Source organism: Oncorhynchus clarkii, unplaced genomic scaffold (genome assembly GCF_045791955.1).
Source record: "Oncorhynchus clarkii lewisi isolate Uvic-CL-2024 unplaced genomic scaffold, UVic_Ocla_1.0 unplaced_contig_9003_pilon_pilon, whole genome shotgun sequence".
Lineage (NCBI taxonomy): Eukaryota > Metazoa > Chordata > Actinopteri > Salmoniformes > Salmonidae > Oncorhynchus > Oncorhynchus clarkii.
The window spans coordinates 169,961-186,629 of record NW_027258025.1 but is presented as its reverse complement, the minus strand read 5'-3'; the positions used below and the strand labels follow the sequence as shown (position 1 = coordinate 186,629).

At 41.8% G+C, this 16,669-nt stretch overlaps 1 protein-coding gene across 2 annotated transcripts in view; it reads right to left on the bottom strand.

The window, feature by feature from the left end:
- Nucleotides 1-5,373: 5,373 nt before the first annotated feature.
- Nucleotides 5,374-16,669, bottom strand: part of LOC139394560 (beta-1-syntrophin-like) — a 57,902-nt gene continuing 46,606 nt past the window's right edge. Inside the window, exons 6-7 of one of the 2 annotated variants that reach the window (XM_071142655.1) lie at nucleotides 9,745-9,959; nucleotides 5,374-6,233 (exon numbers count right to left, since the gene is read on the bottom strand). In XM_071142655.1, the coding sequence (XP_070998756.1) occupies nucleotides 6,141-6,233; nucleotides 9,745-9,959 (308 nt within the window). In that variant the 3' untranslated portion in view covers nucleotides 5,374-6,140. The remainder of the gene's footprint in view (nucleotides 6,234-9,744; nucleotides 9,960-16,669) is intronic. The other variant, XM_071142656.1, reaches the window with a different exon arrangement.

Genomic DNA, 16,669 nt, shown 5'->3' with positions numbered 1-16,669 from the left:
TCTATACCCCCCTTAGTCCTCACTACTCTATACCACCCCCCTTAGTCCTCACTACTCTATACCCCCCTTAGTCCTCACTGCTCTATACCACCCGCCTTAGTCCTCACTACTCTATACCCCCCTTACTCCTCACTACTCTATACCCCCCTTAGTCCTCACTACTCTATACCCCCCTTAGTCCTCACTACTCTATACCACCCCCCTTAGTCCTCACTACTCTATACCACCCCCCTTAGTCCTCACTACTCTATACCCCCCATAGTCCTCACTACTCTATACCCCCATAGTCCTCACTACTATATACCACCCACCCTTAGTCCTCACTACTCTATACCCCCTCAGTCCTCACTATTCTATACCACCCCCCTTAGTCCTCACTATTCTATACCACCCCCCTCAGTCCTCACTACTCTATAACACCCCCTTAGTCCTCACTACTATATACCACCCACCCTTAGTCCTCACTACTCTATACCCCCATAGTCCTCACTACTCTATACCCCCATAGTCCTCACTACTCTATACCACCCCCCTTAGTCCTCACTACTCTATACCACCCCCTTAGTCCTCACTACTCTATACCCCCCATAGTCCTCACTACTCTATACCACCCCCTTAGTCCTCACTACTATATACCACACCCCCATAGTCCTCACTACTCTATACCACCCCCTTAGTCCTCACTACTATATACCACCCACCCTTAGTCCTCACTACTCTATACCCCCTTAGTCCTTACTACTCTATACCACCCCACTTAGTCCTTACTACTCTATACCACCCCCTAGTCCTCACTACTCTATACCCCCCTTAGTCCTCACTACTCTATACCCCCCTTAGTCCTCACTACTCTATACCACCCCCCTTAGTCCTCACTACTCTATACCACCCCCCTTAGTCCTCACTACTCTATACCCCCCATAGTCCTCACTACTCTATACCCCCATAGTCCTCATTACTCTATACCACCCCCTTAGTCCTCACTACTATATACCACCCACCCTTAGTCCTCACTACTCTATACCCCCTCAGTCCTCACTATTCTATACCACCCCCCTTAGTCCTCACTATTCTATACCACCCCCCTCAGTCCTCACTACTCTATACCCCCCATAGTCCTCACTACTCTATACCACCCCCTTAGTCCTCACTACTATATACCACCCACCCTTAGTCCTCACTACTCTATACCCCCATAGTCCTCACTACTCTATACCCCCATAGTCCTCACTACTCTATACCACCCCCCTTAGTCCTCACTACTCTATACCACCCCCCTTAGTCCTCACTACTATATACCACCCCCCTTAGTCCTCACTACTCTATACCCCCCTTAGTCCTCACTACTCTATACCACCCCCCTTAGTCCTCACTACTCTATACCCCCCTTACTCCTCACTACTCTATACCCCCCTTAGTCCTCACTACTCTATACCACCCCCCTTAGTCCTCACTACTCTATACCACCCCCTTAGTCCTCACTACTCTATACCCCCCATAGTCCTCACTACTCTATACCACCCCCTCAGTCCTCACTACTATATACCACCCACCCTTAGTCCTCACTACTCTATACCCCCTCAGTCCTCACTACTCTATACCACCCCCTTAGTCCTCACTACTCTATACCACCCCCCTCAGTCCTCACTACTCTATACCCCCTCAGTCCTCACTATTCTATACCACCACCCTTAGTCCTCACTACTCTATACCCCCTCAGTCCTCACTACTCTATACCACCCCCTTAGTCCTCACTACTCTATACCACCCCCCTCAGTCCTCACTACTCTATACCCCCTCAGTCCTCACTATTCTATACCACCCCCCTTAGTCCTCACTACTCTATACCACCCCCCTTAGCCCTCACTACTCTATACCACCCCCTTAGTCCTCACTACTCTATACCCCCCATAGTCCTCACTACTCTATACCACCCCCTCAGTCCTCACTACTATATACCACCCACCCTTAGTCCTCACTACTCTATACCCCCTCAGTCCTCACTACTCTATACCACCCCCTTAGTCCTCACTACTCTATACCACCCCCCTCAGTCCTCACTACTCTATACCCCCTCAGTCCTCACTATTCTATACCACCACCCTTAGTCCTCACTATTCTATACCACCCTCAGTCCTCACTACTCTATACCACCCCCCTCAGTCCTCACTACTCTACACCCCCCTTAGTCCTCACTACTATATACCATCCTCGGTCCTCAGTACTCTATACCGCCCTTGGCCAAGAGCATGAAAGAGGTGATGGGAATGAACTGGGGGTCGAGACGCTCCTCTCTCCCCTGGCCAAGAGCATGAAAGGGATGATGGGAATGAACTGGGGGTTGAGCCTCCGGTTAGCAACCTTGGGACCTGATACATTCTGAGGGGGCTTTGTTTTCTCCTCTGGCCTGGGTGCCAGTATGTTCCTGCTCTACTGCCAAACAACAGACAGGCATCCAGGCTAACAATGCTCCCCTATAGGTGCTCCACACACCCCATTGTGTTTGGTCTCATGATTCATCCCACCACAGGCCACCCAATTAGACTAAGGTAAGGGTTGGACTTAAACAACTATTTTGGGATAACTACCAAGCATTCTATTTTTAATGGTATAAATATAGCATCTTCAATATTTAGCTTGGTTAGGTCCTTATTGTAAAAGAGAACCTGTTCTCGATGACTTAAGGCAAAAAAACTATATAAGTAAATAGTACAGAATTACTGAGTTAGGTTGAGGTCTGTCCTCATTAGTGTAATTCAAAATCTGCTCCTTCTGTTAAGTCGTACTCAACAGAATCAGGACCAACCACCCTCAGTCATGATAGAGGAGAGTTGGAGTTATTACATTAATTAGTGGAGGTGAAATCAGATCAGTGATTTGGACTCATGTATTAAAACAAGCAAGGAGAGTGAGCTTGTCCTAACCTTAACCCTAACTAAACCTAACCCTTAAACTTAACATAGCATTTTAACAAATTCAGGACATAAAAGTCCTGACTTTTCTAAATTGTTCTTGTTTTCCTATCTTATCAGGCAGGACATTGTGGTGACTTGTCAGGACATTGTGGTGACTTGTCAGGACAGTGTGGTCCTGATAAGGTAGGAAAAAATGTACACACCCATTTTGTTCTTCTATCCTCGTGGGGACCTACACTTGATTTCCATTCAAAATCCTACTTCCCCCTAATTCTAAACCTAACCATAATTCTAAACCTAAGCCTAATTCTAAACCTAACCATAATTCTAAACCTAAGCCTAATTCTAAACCTAACCCTAATTCAACCCTAGTCCTAATTCTAACCTAACCCCTAAATTTAGCATAGCCTTTGTCCTCATGCGGATGTGGGAAATGTCCTCATAAGTGACAATTTTCCTTGTTTTACTATCCTTGTGGGGACCTAAAATCCCCAAAAGTGTCCAGAAGAATCCCCCCACCCCCACACACACACTTGCTTACACACACACACTCACCGTACTCCTAGAAACGGGCAGGCTGCTGGGACACGGAGCCCTCAGGACACAACAAACGCCACACTAATTGCTGATTTAATTTGGAAAGTCTCCAGCAGTTCTCTGATTTCTATAAATTGACATTCAGAAAGTCTATCAATGCCCTTTGTGTTAGATTAGATGGGCTGAATGATGGCTTCAAGCTGTGGACAGTGGCTCGGAACATCTCGACGCTGAACAACAGGTTGTGTGTGAGTGGCTTGGATGCCTGCGCCTTACTCAGTGGCATGTAAACCCCTATCAGGAGGTGTGTTGTGCTTCTTTGGTGAATTCTCTGCTGAGCCAATCATATACTAGTCTCTTATATTATAGTATATTCTATTATACTCTAGTCTATTCTACTCTATTATATTATAGTCATATTATAATATAGTCTTCTAGTCTATTCTACTCTATTATAGTCATGTTATATTATAGTCTTCTAGTCTATTCTACTCTATTATATTATAGTCTTCTAGTCTATTCTACTCTATTATATTATAGTCATATTATATTATAGTCTTCTAGTCTATTCTACTCTATTATATTCATATTATATTATAGTCTTCTGGTCTATTCTACTCTATTATAGTCTTCTACTCTATTATATTAAAGTCATATTATAATATAGTCTTCTAGTCTATTCTACTCTATCATATTATATTAGGCTTCTAGTCTATTATATTATAGTCATATTATAATATAGTCTTCTAGTCTATTCTACTTTATTATATTATAGTCATATTATAATATAGTCTTATAGTTTATTCTACTCTAATATAGTAATATCATATTATAGTCTTCTAGTCTATTCTACTCTATTATATTATAGTCATATTATATTATAGTCTTCTGGTCTATTCTACTCTATTAAAGTCTTCTAGTCTATTATATTATAGTCGTATTATATTATAGTCTTATAGTCTATTCTACTCTATTATAGTCATATTATATTATAGTCTTCTAGTCTATTCTACTCTATTATATTATAGTCATATTATATTATAGTCATATTATAATATAGTCTTATAGTCTATTCTACTCTATTATAGTCATACTATATTATAGTCTTCTAGTCTATTCTACTCTATTATATTATAGTCATATATTATAGTCATCTATTCTACTCTATTATAGTCATAATATAGTCTTCTATTCTACTCTTACAGTTTCTTTTATAGTCATTATAATATAGTCTTCGATTCTACTCTATTATATTTTAGTATATTCTATTATAGTCTATTCTACTCTATTATATGTTAGTATATTCTACTCTATTATAGTCTAGTCTATTCTACTTTATTATATTCTAGTCTATTCTATTTGAGTCTATTCTACTCTATTACATTTTAGTCTATTCTATTCTATTTCAGTCTATTATGTTCTAGTCTACTCTATTCTTGTCTATTCTACACTATTATATTTTAGTAGATTCTACTCTATTATATTCTAGTCTATTCTATTTTAGTCTATTCTACTCTATTATATTCTACTCTATTATATTAGATTTTAGTGTATTATGTTCTAGTCTATTCTTGTCTATTCTACTCTTATATTCTAGTCTATTCTACTCTATTATATTCTAGTCTATTCTACTCTATTATATTTTAGTCTATTATGTTCTATTCTACTCTATTATAGTCTTCTATTTTAGTCTACTCTATTCTATTGTATGGATTGGGCCATCCCAAGTTGAAGTCCTTTGACATTTTAATTGTCATATTGCATTCATTCGATGCACCCCATTCCTCCACAAGCGAAGACATTGTTTGGTACAGAGACTTGAACACATTTCAGAGTGCGTGTTTTGTGGGAACGTTGGTTTGATTGGTTCTTGTTGAGGAAATACAGTGAACACCAGTTAGACCACAAGAACAACCTGAAAGACAATCCAGAAATATGTCATTTATGTGCATCATTAACAGAGTTAAAATAAAACTAAGCCTTGATTTATAATAGCTGCCAAAGGCGTAGGACAATTCAAATTTTCAAGCAGCCTTCACAATCTTTTTCACCATAACTTTTTCATTTAAGGTAACAGTAATCGCTGAATAATTTGCAGACAGAGATTGACGAATAAACAATTAGCATAGGATGGATGGATGCTAGATAGATCATACTTCCAGTATGTTTTTTAGTACCAAAACAATAGATTATTGTTCTTGTACAGCTTAACGACGATTTGAACAAAACAATTTCTTCTGTTGTAACTGATCTCTCGCTATGATGTCATCGGTAATGCATGTGTTTCTATAAATACACAAAACAACTTATTCTGTTGTAACTGATCTCTCGCTATGATGTCATCGGTAATGCATGTGTTTCTATAAATACACAAAACAACTTCTTCTGTTGTAACTGATCTCTCGCTATGATGTCATCGATAATGCATGTGTTTCTATAAATACACAAAACAACTCATTCCAGTTTTTTTTAAACATGATCCATTCATTTTGAGCTGTTTGTGTGGACTTTGAATCAGGGTAGATCCTGTGTCTAGTTCACTGCACATCACAGTCCTTGTTCTCGTAGTTCAGTTATCAGCCTTGTCCTCCTCTGTTCTGTACACTCCACTGTGGAACTCCGGGACACTCCACTCTAGAAGTCTGGAACTGTTCAGTCCTTGTGGTCCGTTGGTGGTAAACAGAACCTTTATGCTACCAGGCCGAGTCTGGCGATCTTTGCCGAGAGGAATGAGTGGAGGATGAAGACGATAGGCTTTGGGCACGAGTGGAGGTCCAGCTGCTGAACATAGAACAGGAGAGAATGTTAGATGTTACATTCTAGTTCTAATGGTGAGTTCTATTATATTACAGTTCCATGAGATCTAATGGTGAGTTCCATTATATTACAGTTCCATGAGATCTAATGGTGAGTTCCATTAGTTCTATTATATTACAGTTCCATGAGATCTAATGGTGAGTTCCATTAGTTCTATTGTATTACAGTTCCATGGGATCTAATGGTGAGTTCCATTAGTACTATTATATTACAGTTCCATGAGATCTAATGGTGAGGTATATTATATTACAGTTCCATGAGATCTAATGGTGAGTTATATTATATTACAGTTCCATGAGATCTAATAGTGATCTAATGATCTAATCTAGTGATCTAATCTAATAGTAATAGTGATCTAATGGTGAGTTCCATTAGTTCTAATGGTGAGTTCCATTAGTTCTATTATATTACAGTTCCATTAGATCTAATGGTGAGTTCCATTAGTTCTATTGTATTACAGTTCCATGAGATCTACTGGTGAGTTCCATTAGTTCTATTATATTACAGTTCCATGAGCTCTAATGGTAAGTTCCATTAGTTCTATTGTATTACAGTTCCATGAGATCTAATGGTGAGTTCCATTAGTTCTATTGTATTACAGTTCCATGAGATCTAATGGTGAGTTCCATTAGTACTATTATATTACAGTTCCATGAGATCTAATGGTGAGTTCCATTATATTACAGTTCCATGAGATCTAATGGTGAGTTCCATTAGTTCTATTGTATTACAGTTCCATGAGATCTAATGGTGAGTTCCATTAGTTCTATTATATTACAGTTCCATGAGATATAATGGTGAGTTCCATTAGTTCTATTGTATTACAGTTCCATGAGTTCTAATGGTGAGTTCCATTAGTTCTATTGTATTACAGTTCCATGAGATCTAATGGTGAGTTCCATTAGTTCTATTATATTACAGTTCCATGAGATCTAATGGTGAGTTCCATTAGTTCTATTGTATTACAGTTCCATGAGTTCTAATGGTGAGTTCCATTAGTTCTATTGTATTACAGTTCCATGAGATCTAATGGTGAGTTCCATTAGTTCTATTATATTACAGTTCCATGAGATCTAATGGTGAGTTCCATTAGTTCTATTGTACTACAGTTCCATGAGTTCTAATGGTGAGTTCCATTAGTTCTAATGGTGAGTTCCATTAGTTCTATTATATTACAGTTTCATGAGATCTAATGGTGAGTTCCATTAGTTCTATTATATTACAGTTCCATTAGTTCTAATGGTGAGTTCCATTAGTTCTAATGGTGAGTTCTATTATATTACAGTTCCATGAGATCTAATGGTGAGTTCCACTAGTTCTATTGTATTACAGTTCCATGAGATCTAATGGTGAGTTCCATTAGTTCTATTATATTACAGTTCCATGAGATCTAATGGTGAGTTCTATTGTATTACAGTTCCATGATATCTAATGGTGAGTTCCATTAGTTCTATTATATTACAGTTCCATTAGATCTAATGGTGAGTTCCATTAGTTCTATTATATTACAGTTCCATGGGATCTAATGGTGAGTTCCATTAGTTCTATTATATTACAGTTCCATGAGCTCTAATGGTAAGTTCCATTAGTTCTATTGTATTACAGTTCCATGAGATCTAATGGTGAGTTCCATTAGTTCTATTGTATTACAGTTCCATGAGATCTAATGGTGAGTTCCATTAGTTATATTATATTACAGTTCCATGAGATCTAATGGTGAGTTCCATTATATTACAGTTCCATGAGATCTAATGGTGAGTTCCATTAGTTCTATTGTATTACAGTTCCATGAGATCTAATGGTGAGTTCCATTAGTTATATTATATTACAGTTCCATGAGATATAATGGTGAGTTCCATTAGTTCTATTGTATTACAGTTCCATGAGTTCTAATGGTGAGTTCCATTAGTTCTATTGTATTACAGTTCCATGAGATCTAATGGTGAGTTTCATTAGTTCTATTATATTACAGTTCCATGAGATCTAATGGTGAGTTCCATTAGTTATATTGTATTACAGTTCCATGAGTTCTAATGGTGAGTTCCATTAGTTCTAATGGTGAGTTCCATTAGTTCTAATGGTGAGTTCTATTATATTACAGTTCCATGAGATCTAATGGTGAGTTCCACTAGTTCTATTGTTTTACAGTTCCATGAGATCTAATGGTGAGTTCCATTAGTTCTATTATATTACAGTTCCATGAGATCTAATGGTGAGTTCTATTGTATTACAGTTCCATGAGATCTAATGGTGAGTTCCATTAGTTCTATTATATTACAGTTCCATTAGATCTAATGGTGAGTTCCATTAGTTCTATTATATTACAGTTCCATGGGATCTAATGGTGAGTTCCATTAGTACTATTATATTACAGTTCCATGAGTTCTAATGGTGAGTTCTATTATATTACAGTTCCATGAGATCTAATGGTGAGTTCCATTAGTTCCATTATATTACAGTTCCATGAGATCTAATGGTAAGTTCCATTAGTTATATTGTATTACAGTTCCATTAGATCTAATGGTGAGTTCCATTAGTTCTATTGTATTACAGTTCCATGAGATCTAATGGTGAGTTCCATTAGTTCTATTGTATTACAGTTCCATGAGATCTAATGGTGAATTCCATTATATTACAGTTCCATGAGATCTAATGGTGAGTTCCATTAGTTCTATTGTATTACAGTTCCATGAGATCTAATGGTGAGTTCCATTAGTTCTATTGTAATACAGTTCCATGAGTTCTAATGGTGAGTTCCATTAGTTCTATTGTATTACAGTTCCATGAGATCTAATGGTGAGTTCCATTAGTTCTATTATATTACAGTTTCATGAGATCTAATGGTGAGTTCCATTAGTTCTATTATATTACAGTTCCATTAGTTCTAATGGTGAGTTCCATTAGTTCTATTATATTACAGTTCCATTAGTTCTAATGGTGAGTTCCATTAGTTCTAATGGTGAGTTCCATTAGTTCTAATGGTGAGTTCCATTAGTTCTATTATATTACAGTTCCATGAGTTCTAATGGTGAGTTCCATTAGTTATTTTCTATTACAGTTGTAGTGTTCTGAGAGTAGAACACATCTAAACAGAGTTATTTTCATAAACAGTGTTTCAGTATGCCCATGTATGACTCATTTCCTGTTTAACGTATAGGGGATTCTGTGGAAACTTTTCCATCTTTACTTGTTTGTGTTCAATTAACCGTGACTCAGTAGAGCAGAAGAGAAACTGCAATGAAATATGAGTCAACTGGGTGTTTTTATCCTCCATGAAATACGGTCTCATGTACAGTCATCAACTAACAGAGACGGTTGTTAAGAGTGATCCTGTCCCTAGTAGAAACAATGGTCCTGATAGGTGAATGATAACCAGGTTAATGTAGGGGAAAGGTCACATGGTGGATCTACTGTAGTGTGGAATATCAAGAGGAGGACGCCTTGCTTCTTGTTTAAAAAAAAAAAACACACTTACAATTTCACCCTCTTTTCCACTGAAATCCAGGAAGAGCATCCTGACCCCGTCGTCGGAGGACATCTTGAGGCGTTCGAAGGGGTAGCAGAGGAGAGGTTTGGCTTGGTTCTGGTTCCCCTGGTCCACCTGGTCCTCCCCCTTCTCTTCAGCCAGGACAGAGAAGCCCTGCTCGTAGTGGATCACCAGCCTGCACTCCTGGCCCTTGTACACACAGCCTGGAACAGGACAATAGAATGGGGTAACTCCTGGCCCTTGTACATAGAGCCTGGAACAGGACAATAGAATGGGGTAACTCCTGGCCCTTGTACATACAGCCTGGAACAGGACAATAGAATGGGGTAACTCCTGGCCCTTGTACATAGAGCCTGGAACAGGACAATAGAATGGGGTAACTCCTGGCCCTTGTACATACAGCCTGGAACAGGACAATAGAATGGGGTAACTCCTGGCCCTTGTACATACAGCCTGGAACAGGACAATAGAATGGGGTAACTCCTGGCCCTTGTACATACAGCCTGGAACAGGACAATAGAATGGGGTAACTCCTGGCCCTTGTACATAGAGCCTGGAACAGGACAATAGAATGGGGTAACTCCTGGCCCTTGTACATACAGCCTGGAACAGGACAATAGAATGGGGTAACTCCTGGCCCTTGTACATAGAGCCTGGAACAGGACAATAGAATGGGGTAACTCCTGGCCCTTGTACATACAGCATGGAACAGGACAATAGAATGGGGTAACTCCTGGCCCTTGTACATAGAGCCTGGAACAGGACAATAGAATGGGGTAACTCCTGGCCCTTGTACATACAGCCTGGAACAGGACAATAGAATGGGGTAACTCCTGGCCCTTGTACATAGAGCCTGGAACAGGACAATAGAATGGGGTAACTCCTGGCCCTTGTACATAGAGCCTGGAACAGGACAATAGAATGGGGTAACTCCTGGCCCTTGTACATACAGCCTGGAACAGGACAATAGAATGGGGTAACTCCTGGCCCTTGTACATACAGCCTGGAACAGGACAATAGAATTGGGTAACTCCTGGCCCTTGTACATACAGCCTGGGGTACAGGACAATAGAATGGGGTAACTCCTGGCCCTTGTAAATACAGCCTGGAACAGGACAATAGAATGGGGTAACTCCTGGCCCTTGTACATACAGCCTGGAACAGGACAATAGAATGGGGTAACTCCTGGCCCTTGTACATACAGCCTGGAACAGGACAATATAATGGGGTAACTCCTGGCCCTTGTAAATACAGCCTGGAACAGGACAATAGAATGGGGTAACTCCTGGCCCTTGTAAATACAGCCTGGAACAGGACAATAGAATGGGGTAACTCCTGGCCCTTGTACATACAGCCTGGAACAGGACAATATAATGGGGTAACTCCTGGCCCTTGTACATAGAGCCTGGAACAAGACAACATACTGCTGGGTGAATAAAGTTCCACTAACCTTTCAGTATTCTTTAAACTGTACACACATCCCAAATCAAAGGGGGAGCTAGAGAACAGCTAGGAACAGTAGGAAGGGAGGACGCAGGATTCGAACCACTGTCTCCGGGCTTGCAATATACAGTATGTTCTTGTGCTGGGAGTGTTGCTACTAGACCACAACAAGCTATGTACTGCTAGGTCATTCCTGAACCTTGTACATCCAGCCTGTAACAGGACAACAGCTGGGTGAAAACAAGGCCCTGTCCTGGCTGTATATTAGGACTACTGCTGCTTGGTGCTAGTGGGTGGGAAATTAGTTCTGGAGCAGATGTCAGCCATTTTAAATTCAGATAAGTGATTTGGCTTGTAATCGTACTTAGACAAAAAAACAGACAACGGCTGTATTTCACATTTGTTGTTTTTCTAATCAATCCCTTTTAAAACTACCATTTATGTCCCTGCCTTGCCTGTTTTATTTAACTAGGCAAGTCCGTTAAGAACAAATTCTTATTTTCAATGAACAGTGGGTTAACTAGGAACAGTGGGTTAACTAGGAACAGTGGGTTAACTAGGAACAGTGGGTTAACTGTCTTGTTCCGGGGCAGAAAGACAGATTTTTACTTTGTCAGCTCGGGGATTCAATCTTGCAACCTTTCGGTTACTAGTCTAACGCTCTAACCACTAGGCTACCTGCCGTCCCTACACTCTAACCACTAGGCTACCTGCCGTCCCTACACTCTAACCACTAGGCTGCCTGCCGCCCCAACACTCTAACCACTAGGCTACCCTGCCGCCCCTACACTCTAACCACTAGGCTACCTGCCGCCCCTACACTCTAACCACTAGGCTACCTGCCGCCCCTACACTCTAACTACTAGGCTACCTGCCGCCCCCACACTCTAACCACTAGGCTACCTGCCGCCCCTACGCTCTAACCACTAGGCTACCTGCCGCCCCTACGCTCTAACCACTAGGCTACCTGCCGCCCCTACGCTCTAACCACTAGGCTACCTGCCGCCCCTACACTCTAACCACTAGGCTACCTGCCGCCCCTACACTCTAACCACTAGTCTACCTGCCGCCCCTACACTCTAACCACTAGGCTACCTGCCGTCCCTACACTCTAACCACTAGTCTACCTGCCGCCCCTACACTCTAACCACTAGGCTACCTGCCGTCCCTACACTCTAACCACTAGGCTACCTGCCGCCCCTATACTCTAACCACTAGGCTACCTGCCGCCCCTACACTCTAACCACTAGGCTACCTGTCGTCCCTACACTCTAACCACTAGGCTACCTGCCGCCCCAACACTCTAACCACTAGGCTACCTGCCGCCCCTACACTCTAACCACTAGGCTACCTGCCGCCCCTACACTCTAACCACTAGTCTACCTGCCGCCCCTACGCTCTAACCACTAGGCTACCTGCCGCCCCTACACTCTAACCACTAGGCTACCTGCCGCCCCTGCCTATATATGTTTTTTAATATATAATGTTGTACTCTTTGAAAGTCTGATTCCTTGTCTGTCCCATATACAATACACTGATCTGTGTGTCAGATATATCGATTCCTATGCTGTCAATCCCAGCCCGAGCCATTGCTCCATGCTCGTCAGACAGGATCTCCTGTGCTGAGAGCAGGATGGACCAGCTCTATTGTATCAGTGTCAACAAGCTTCTTCTGAAACCACTTTACATCTGTTCCAGTAAAGCTTTGCAAATCCCTCTAAGGCTTGCGTGGCTCTCTGTGAAGAGGTAACAACAGCCTTTTGTAAAGACTCAAGCTAAGATGGAACACTTTACTGATCAACACACACTGTTGCTTGGGAAGACAGTTTCACAAAGGACTTATCTTCTTTAGAGGGTAGTCCGAAAGGTATTGTTGTGTTAAAGGCATTGTCCATATCTTATCGTCCTCATATTGCTGTCACAACAACATTCTCTTAATACTGACTTAGAATTACCTGTGGGAAGAAGTTGTAGGTCAGAGGTCAAACTAACATGTACCCAACACTCTCAGGTGTTTGTGTGTTTTTTTTGTTCCACAATAAGGAAATACTACTCCCTACCTGAATGCTTGACCTGTGTGACTCCCACCACTTTCCCACCAACAGGGAAACACACACACAACGATGCTTTCAGTCAGACACAAAGACCCTCCTTTCAGAGTGGCAAAACACAGAACCCTCCCCAAGGAAAGCAAGGTGGATCCAGTTTGGTTACTATAACTAGAATCCTTAAAAGGTCATTTACGGACAGAGGGACTTTTGAGTGATTTCTAGCCCTGTAGGGTCTGGGAGTAGTTTATCCCCAAGCTCTAACCCTGTAGGGTCTAGGAGTAGTTTATCCCCAAGCTCTAACCCTGTAGGGTCTGGGAGTAGTTTATCCCCAAGCTGTAACCCTGTAGGGTCTAGGAGTAGTTTATCCCCAAGCTCTAACCCTGTAGGGTCTGGGAGTAGTTTATCCCCAAGCTCTAACCCTGTAGGGTCCAGGAGTAGTTTATCCCCAAGCTCTAACCCTGTAGGGTCTGGGAGTAGTTTAGCCCCAAGCTCTAACCCTGTAGGGTCCAGGAGTAGTTTATCCCCAAGCTCTAACCCTGTAGGGTCTAGGAGTAGTTTATCCCCAAGCTCTACACAATATAGGGTCTGGGAGTAGTTTATCCCCAAGCTCTAACCCTGTAGGGTCCAGGAGTAGTTTATCCCCAAGCTCTAACCCTGTAGGGTCCAGGAGTAGTTTATCCCCAAGCTCTAACCCTGTAGGGTCTGGGAGTAGTTTATCCCCAAGCTCTAACCCTGTAGGGTCCAGGAGTAGTTTATCCCCAAGCTCTAACCCTGTAGGGTCTGGGAGTAGTTTATCCCCAAGCTGTAACCCTGTAGGGTCCAGGAGTAGTTTATCCCCAAGCTCTAACCCTGTAGGGTCTAGGAGTAGTTTATCCCCAAGCTCTACACAATATAGGGTCTGGGTGTAGTTTATCCCCAAGCTCTAACCATATAGGGTCTGGGAGTAGTTTATCCCCAAGCTGTAACCCTGTAGGGTCTAGGAGTAGTTTATCCCCAAGCTCTAACCCTGTAGGGTCTGGGAGTAGTTTATCCCCAAGCTCTAACCCTGTAGGGTCCAGGAGTAGTTTATCCCCAAGCTCTAACCCTGTAGGGTCTGGGAGTAGTTTATCCCCAAGCTCTAACCCTGTAGGGTCCAGGAGTAGTTTATCCCCAAGCTCTAACCCTGTAGGGTCTAGGAGTAGTTTATCCCCAAGCTCTACACAATATAGGGTCTGGGAGTAGTTTATCCCCAAGCTCTAACCCTGTAGGGTCCAGGAGTAGTTTATCCCCAAGCTCTAACCCTGTAGGGTCCAGGAGTAGTTTATCCCCAAGCTCTAACCCTGTAGGGTCTGGGAGTAGTTTATCCCCAAGCTCTAACCCTGTAGGGTCCAGGAGTAGTTTATCCCCAAGCTCTAACCCTGTAGGGTCTGGGAGTAGTTTATCCCCAAGCTCTAACCCTGTAGGGTCCAGGAGTAGTTTATCCCCAAGCTCTAACCCTGTAGGGTCTAGGAGTAGTTTATCCCCAAGCTCTACACAATATAGGGTCTGGGTGTAGTTTATCCCCAAGCTCTAACCATATAGGGTCTGGGAGTAGTTTATCCCCAGGCTCTAACCCTGTAGGGTCTAGGAGTAGTTTATCCCCAAGCTCTAACCATATAGGGTCTAGGAGTAGTGTATCCCCAAGCTCTAACCCTGTAGGGTCTAGGAGTAGTTTATCCCCAAGCTCTAACCATATAGGGTCTAGGAGTAGTTTATCCCCAAGCTCTACACAATATAGGGTCTGGGAGTAGTTTATCCCCAAGCCAATGTCTATGTTAGATTTCTTTCCCACACGTGACATACAGTATGATATTCAGTATAGGGGTCACTCCTTGATAGAGAGCCCTTCTCCTGCGTGTGTGCTTTAGGTGCTTAAGTTACAATATTAAGCAAACACAACTGTGATGACATCATAAACCCCTATAGTCAACAGTCTACCAAGCAAACACAACTGTGATGACATCATAAACCCCTATAGTCAACAGTCAACCAAGCAAACACAACTGTGATGACATCATAAACCCCTATAGTCAACAGTCTACCAAGGAAACACAACTGTGATGACATCATAAACCCCTATAGTCAACAGTCTACCAAGCAAACACAACTGTGATGACATCATAAACCCCTATAGTCAACAGTCTACCAAGCAAACACAACTGTGATGACATCATAAACCCCTATAGTCAACAGTCTACCAAGCAAACACAACTGTAGTCAAGTCTATCAAGCAAATAACTGTGATGATGTTATGAACCCCTATAGTCAGTCTATCAACAATACTTCTGTATTAGAGACCACTTATCACAACAGGAACCTGCCAGTGGATAAATACATGCCCTTAACAATAAATAAGAGATAATAAATAATACATAATAAATCGTGAATACATTATATATAATAAAACAGTCTCTGGACAATATCTGATTCTGACCATCGTTTTATTTTGAGCCAGTTGAATAACGGTCAAGTTGGCCTCAACCGCGAAAACCCAAATCCCTCAAGATACGTCCTAAATGGCACCATATGTAGTGCACTGCGTTCGGGAATAGGGTGCCGTTTGGGACGCAGTCTCCGTAATAATCATCAATGGAAATGTAACTCCTCAGCCAAAAGAGGCCTTTTTCCTCTAAAACCCCACAATATGGCGCTAGGCCCAGACCCCGACGTAGAGTTCAGCTATTCTTAGGACAAATATTGTAATACTAATATTAACAACGTTCTCACTGTAGATAAAAGATTTAAAAGATTTAGCCAAATGTCACAGTCTACAAAGAGACAAAAAGAGTCAACCACACGCTCCAGAGGACCATAGAGGACCATAGAGGACCATAGAGGTCCCTAGAGGACCATAGAGGACCACAGAGGACCACAGAGGTCCATAGAGGACCATAGAGGTCCATAGAAGACCACAGAGGTCCACAGAGGATCATAGAGGACCATAGAGGTCCATAGAAGACCACAGAGGTCCACAGAGGATCATAGAGGACCACAGAGGATCATAGAGGTCCATAGAGGACCATAGAGGACCATAGAGGACCATAGAGGTCCATAGAGGATCATAGAGGTCCATAGAGGACCATAGCATGCCTCTTTCACAGATTCACAGACACTGTCCAGACAAAGTGTATTAGTTTCCTATTCTATACCCTGTCCAGACATATTGTATTAGTTTCAAATAAAATGTTATTTGTCACATACACATGGTTAGCAGATGTTAATGCAAGTGTAGCGAAATGCTTGTGCTTCTAGTTCCGACAGTGCAGTGATATCTAACAAGTAATCTAACAATTCCCCAACAACTACCTAATACACACAAATCTAAAGGGGTGAATGAGAATATGTACATGTACTGTAAGTATATGGATGAATGATGGCCGAGCGGCATAGGCAAGGCGCAA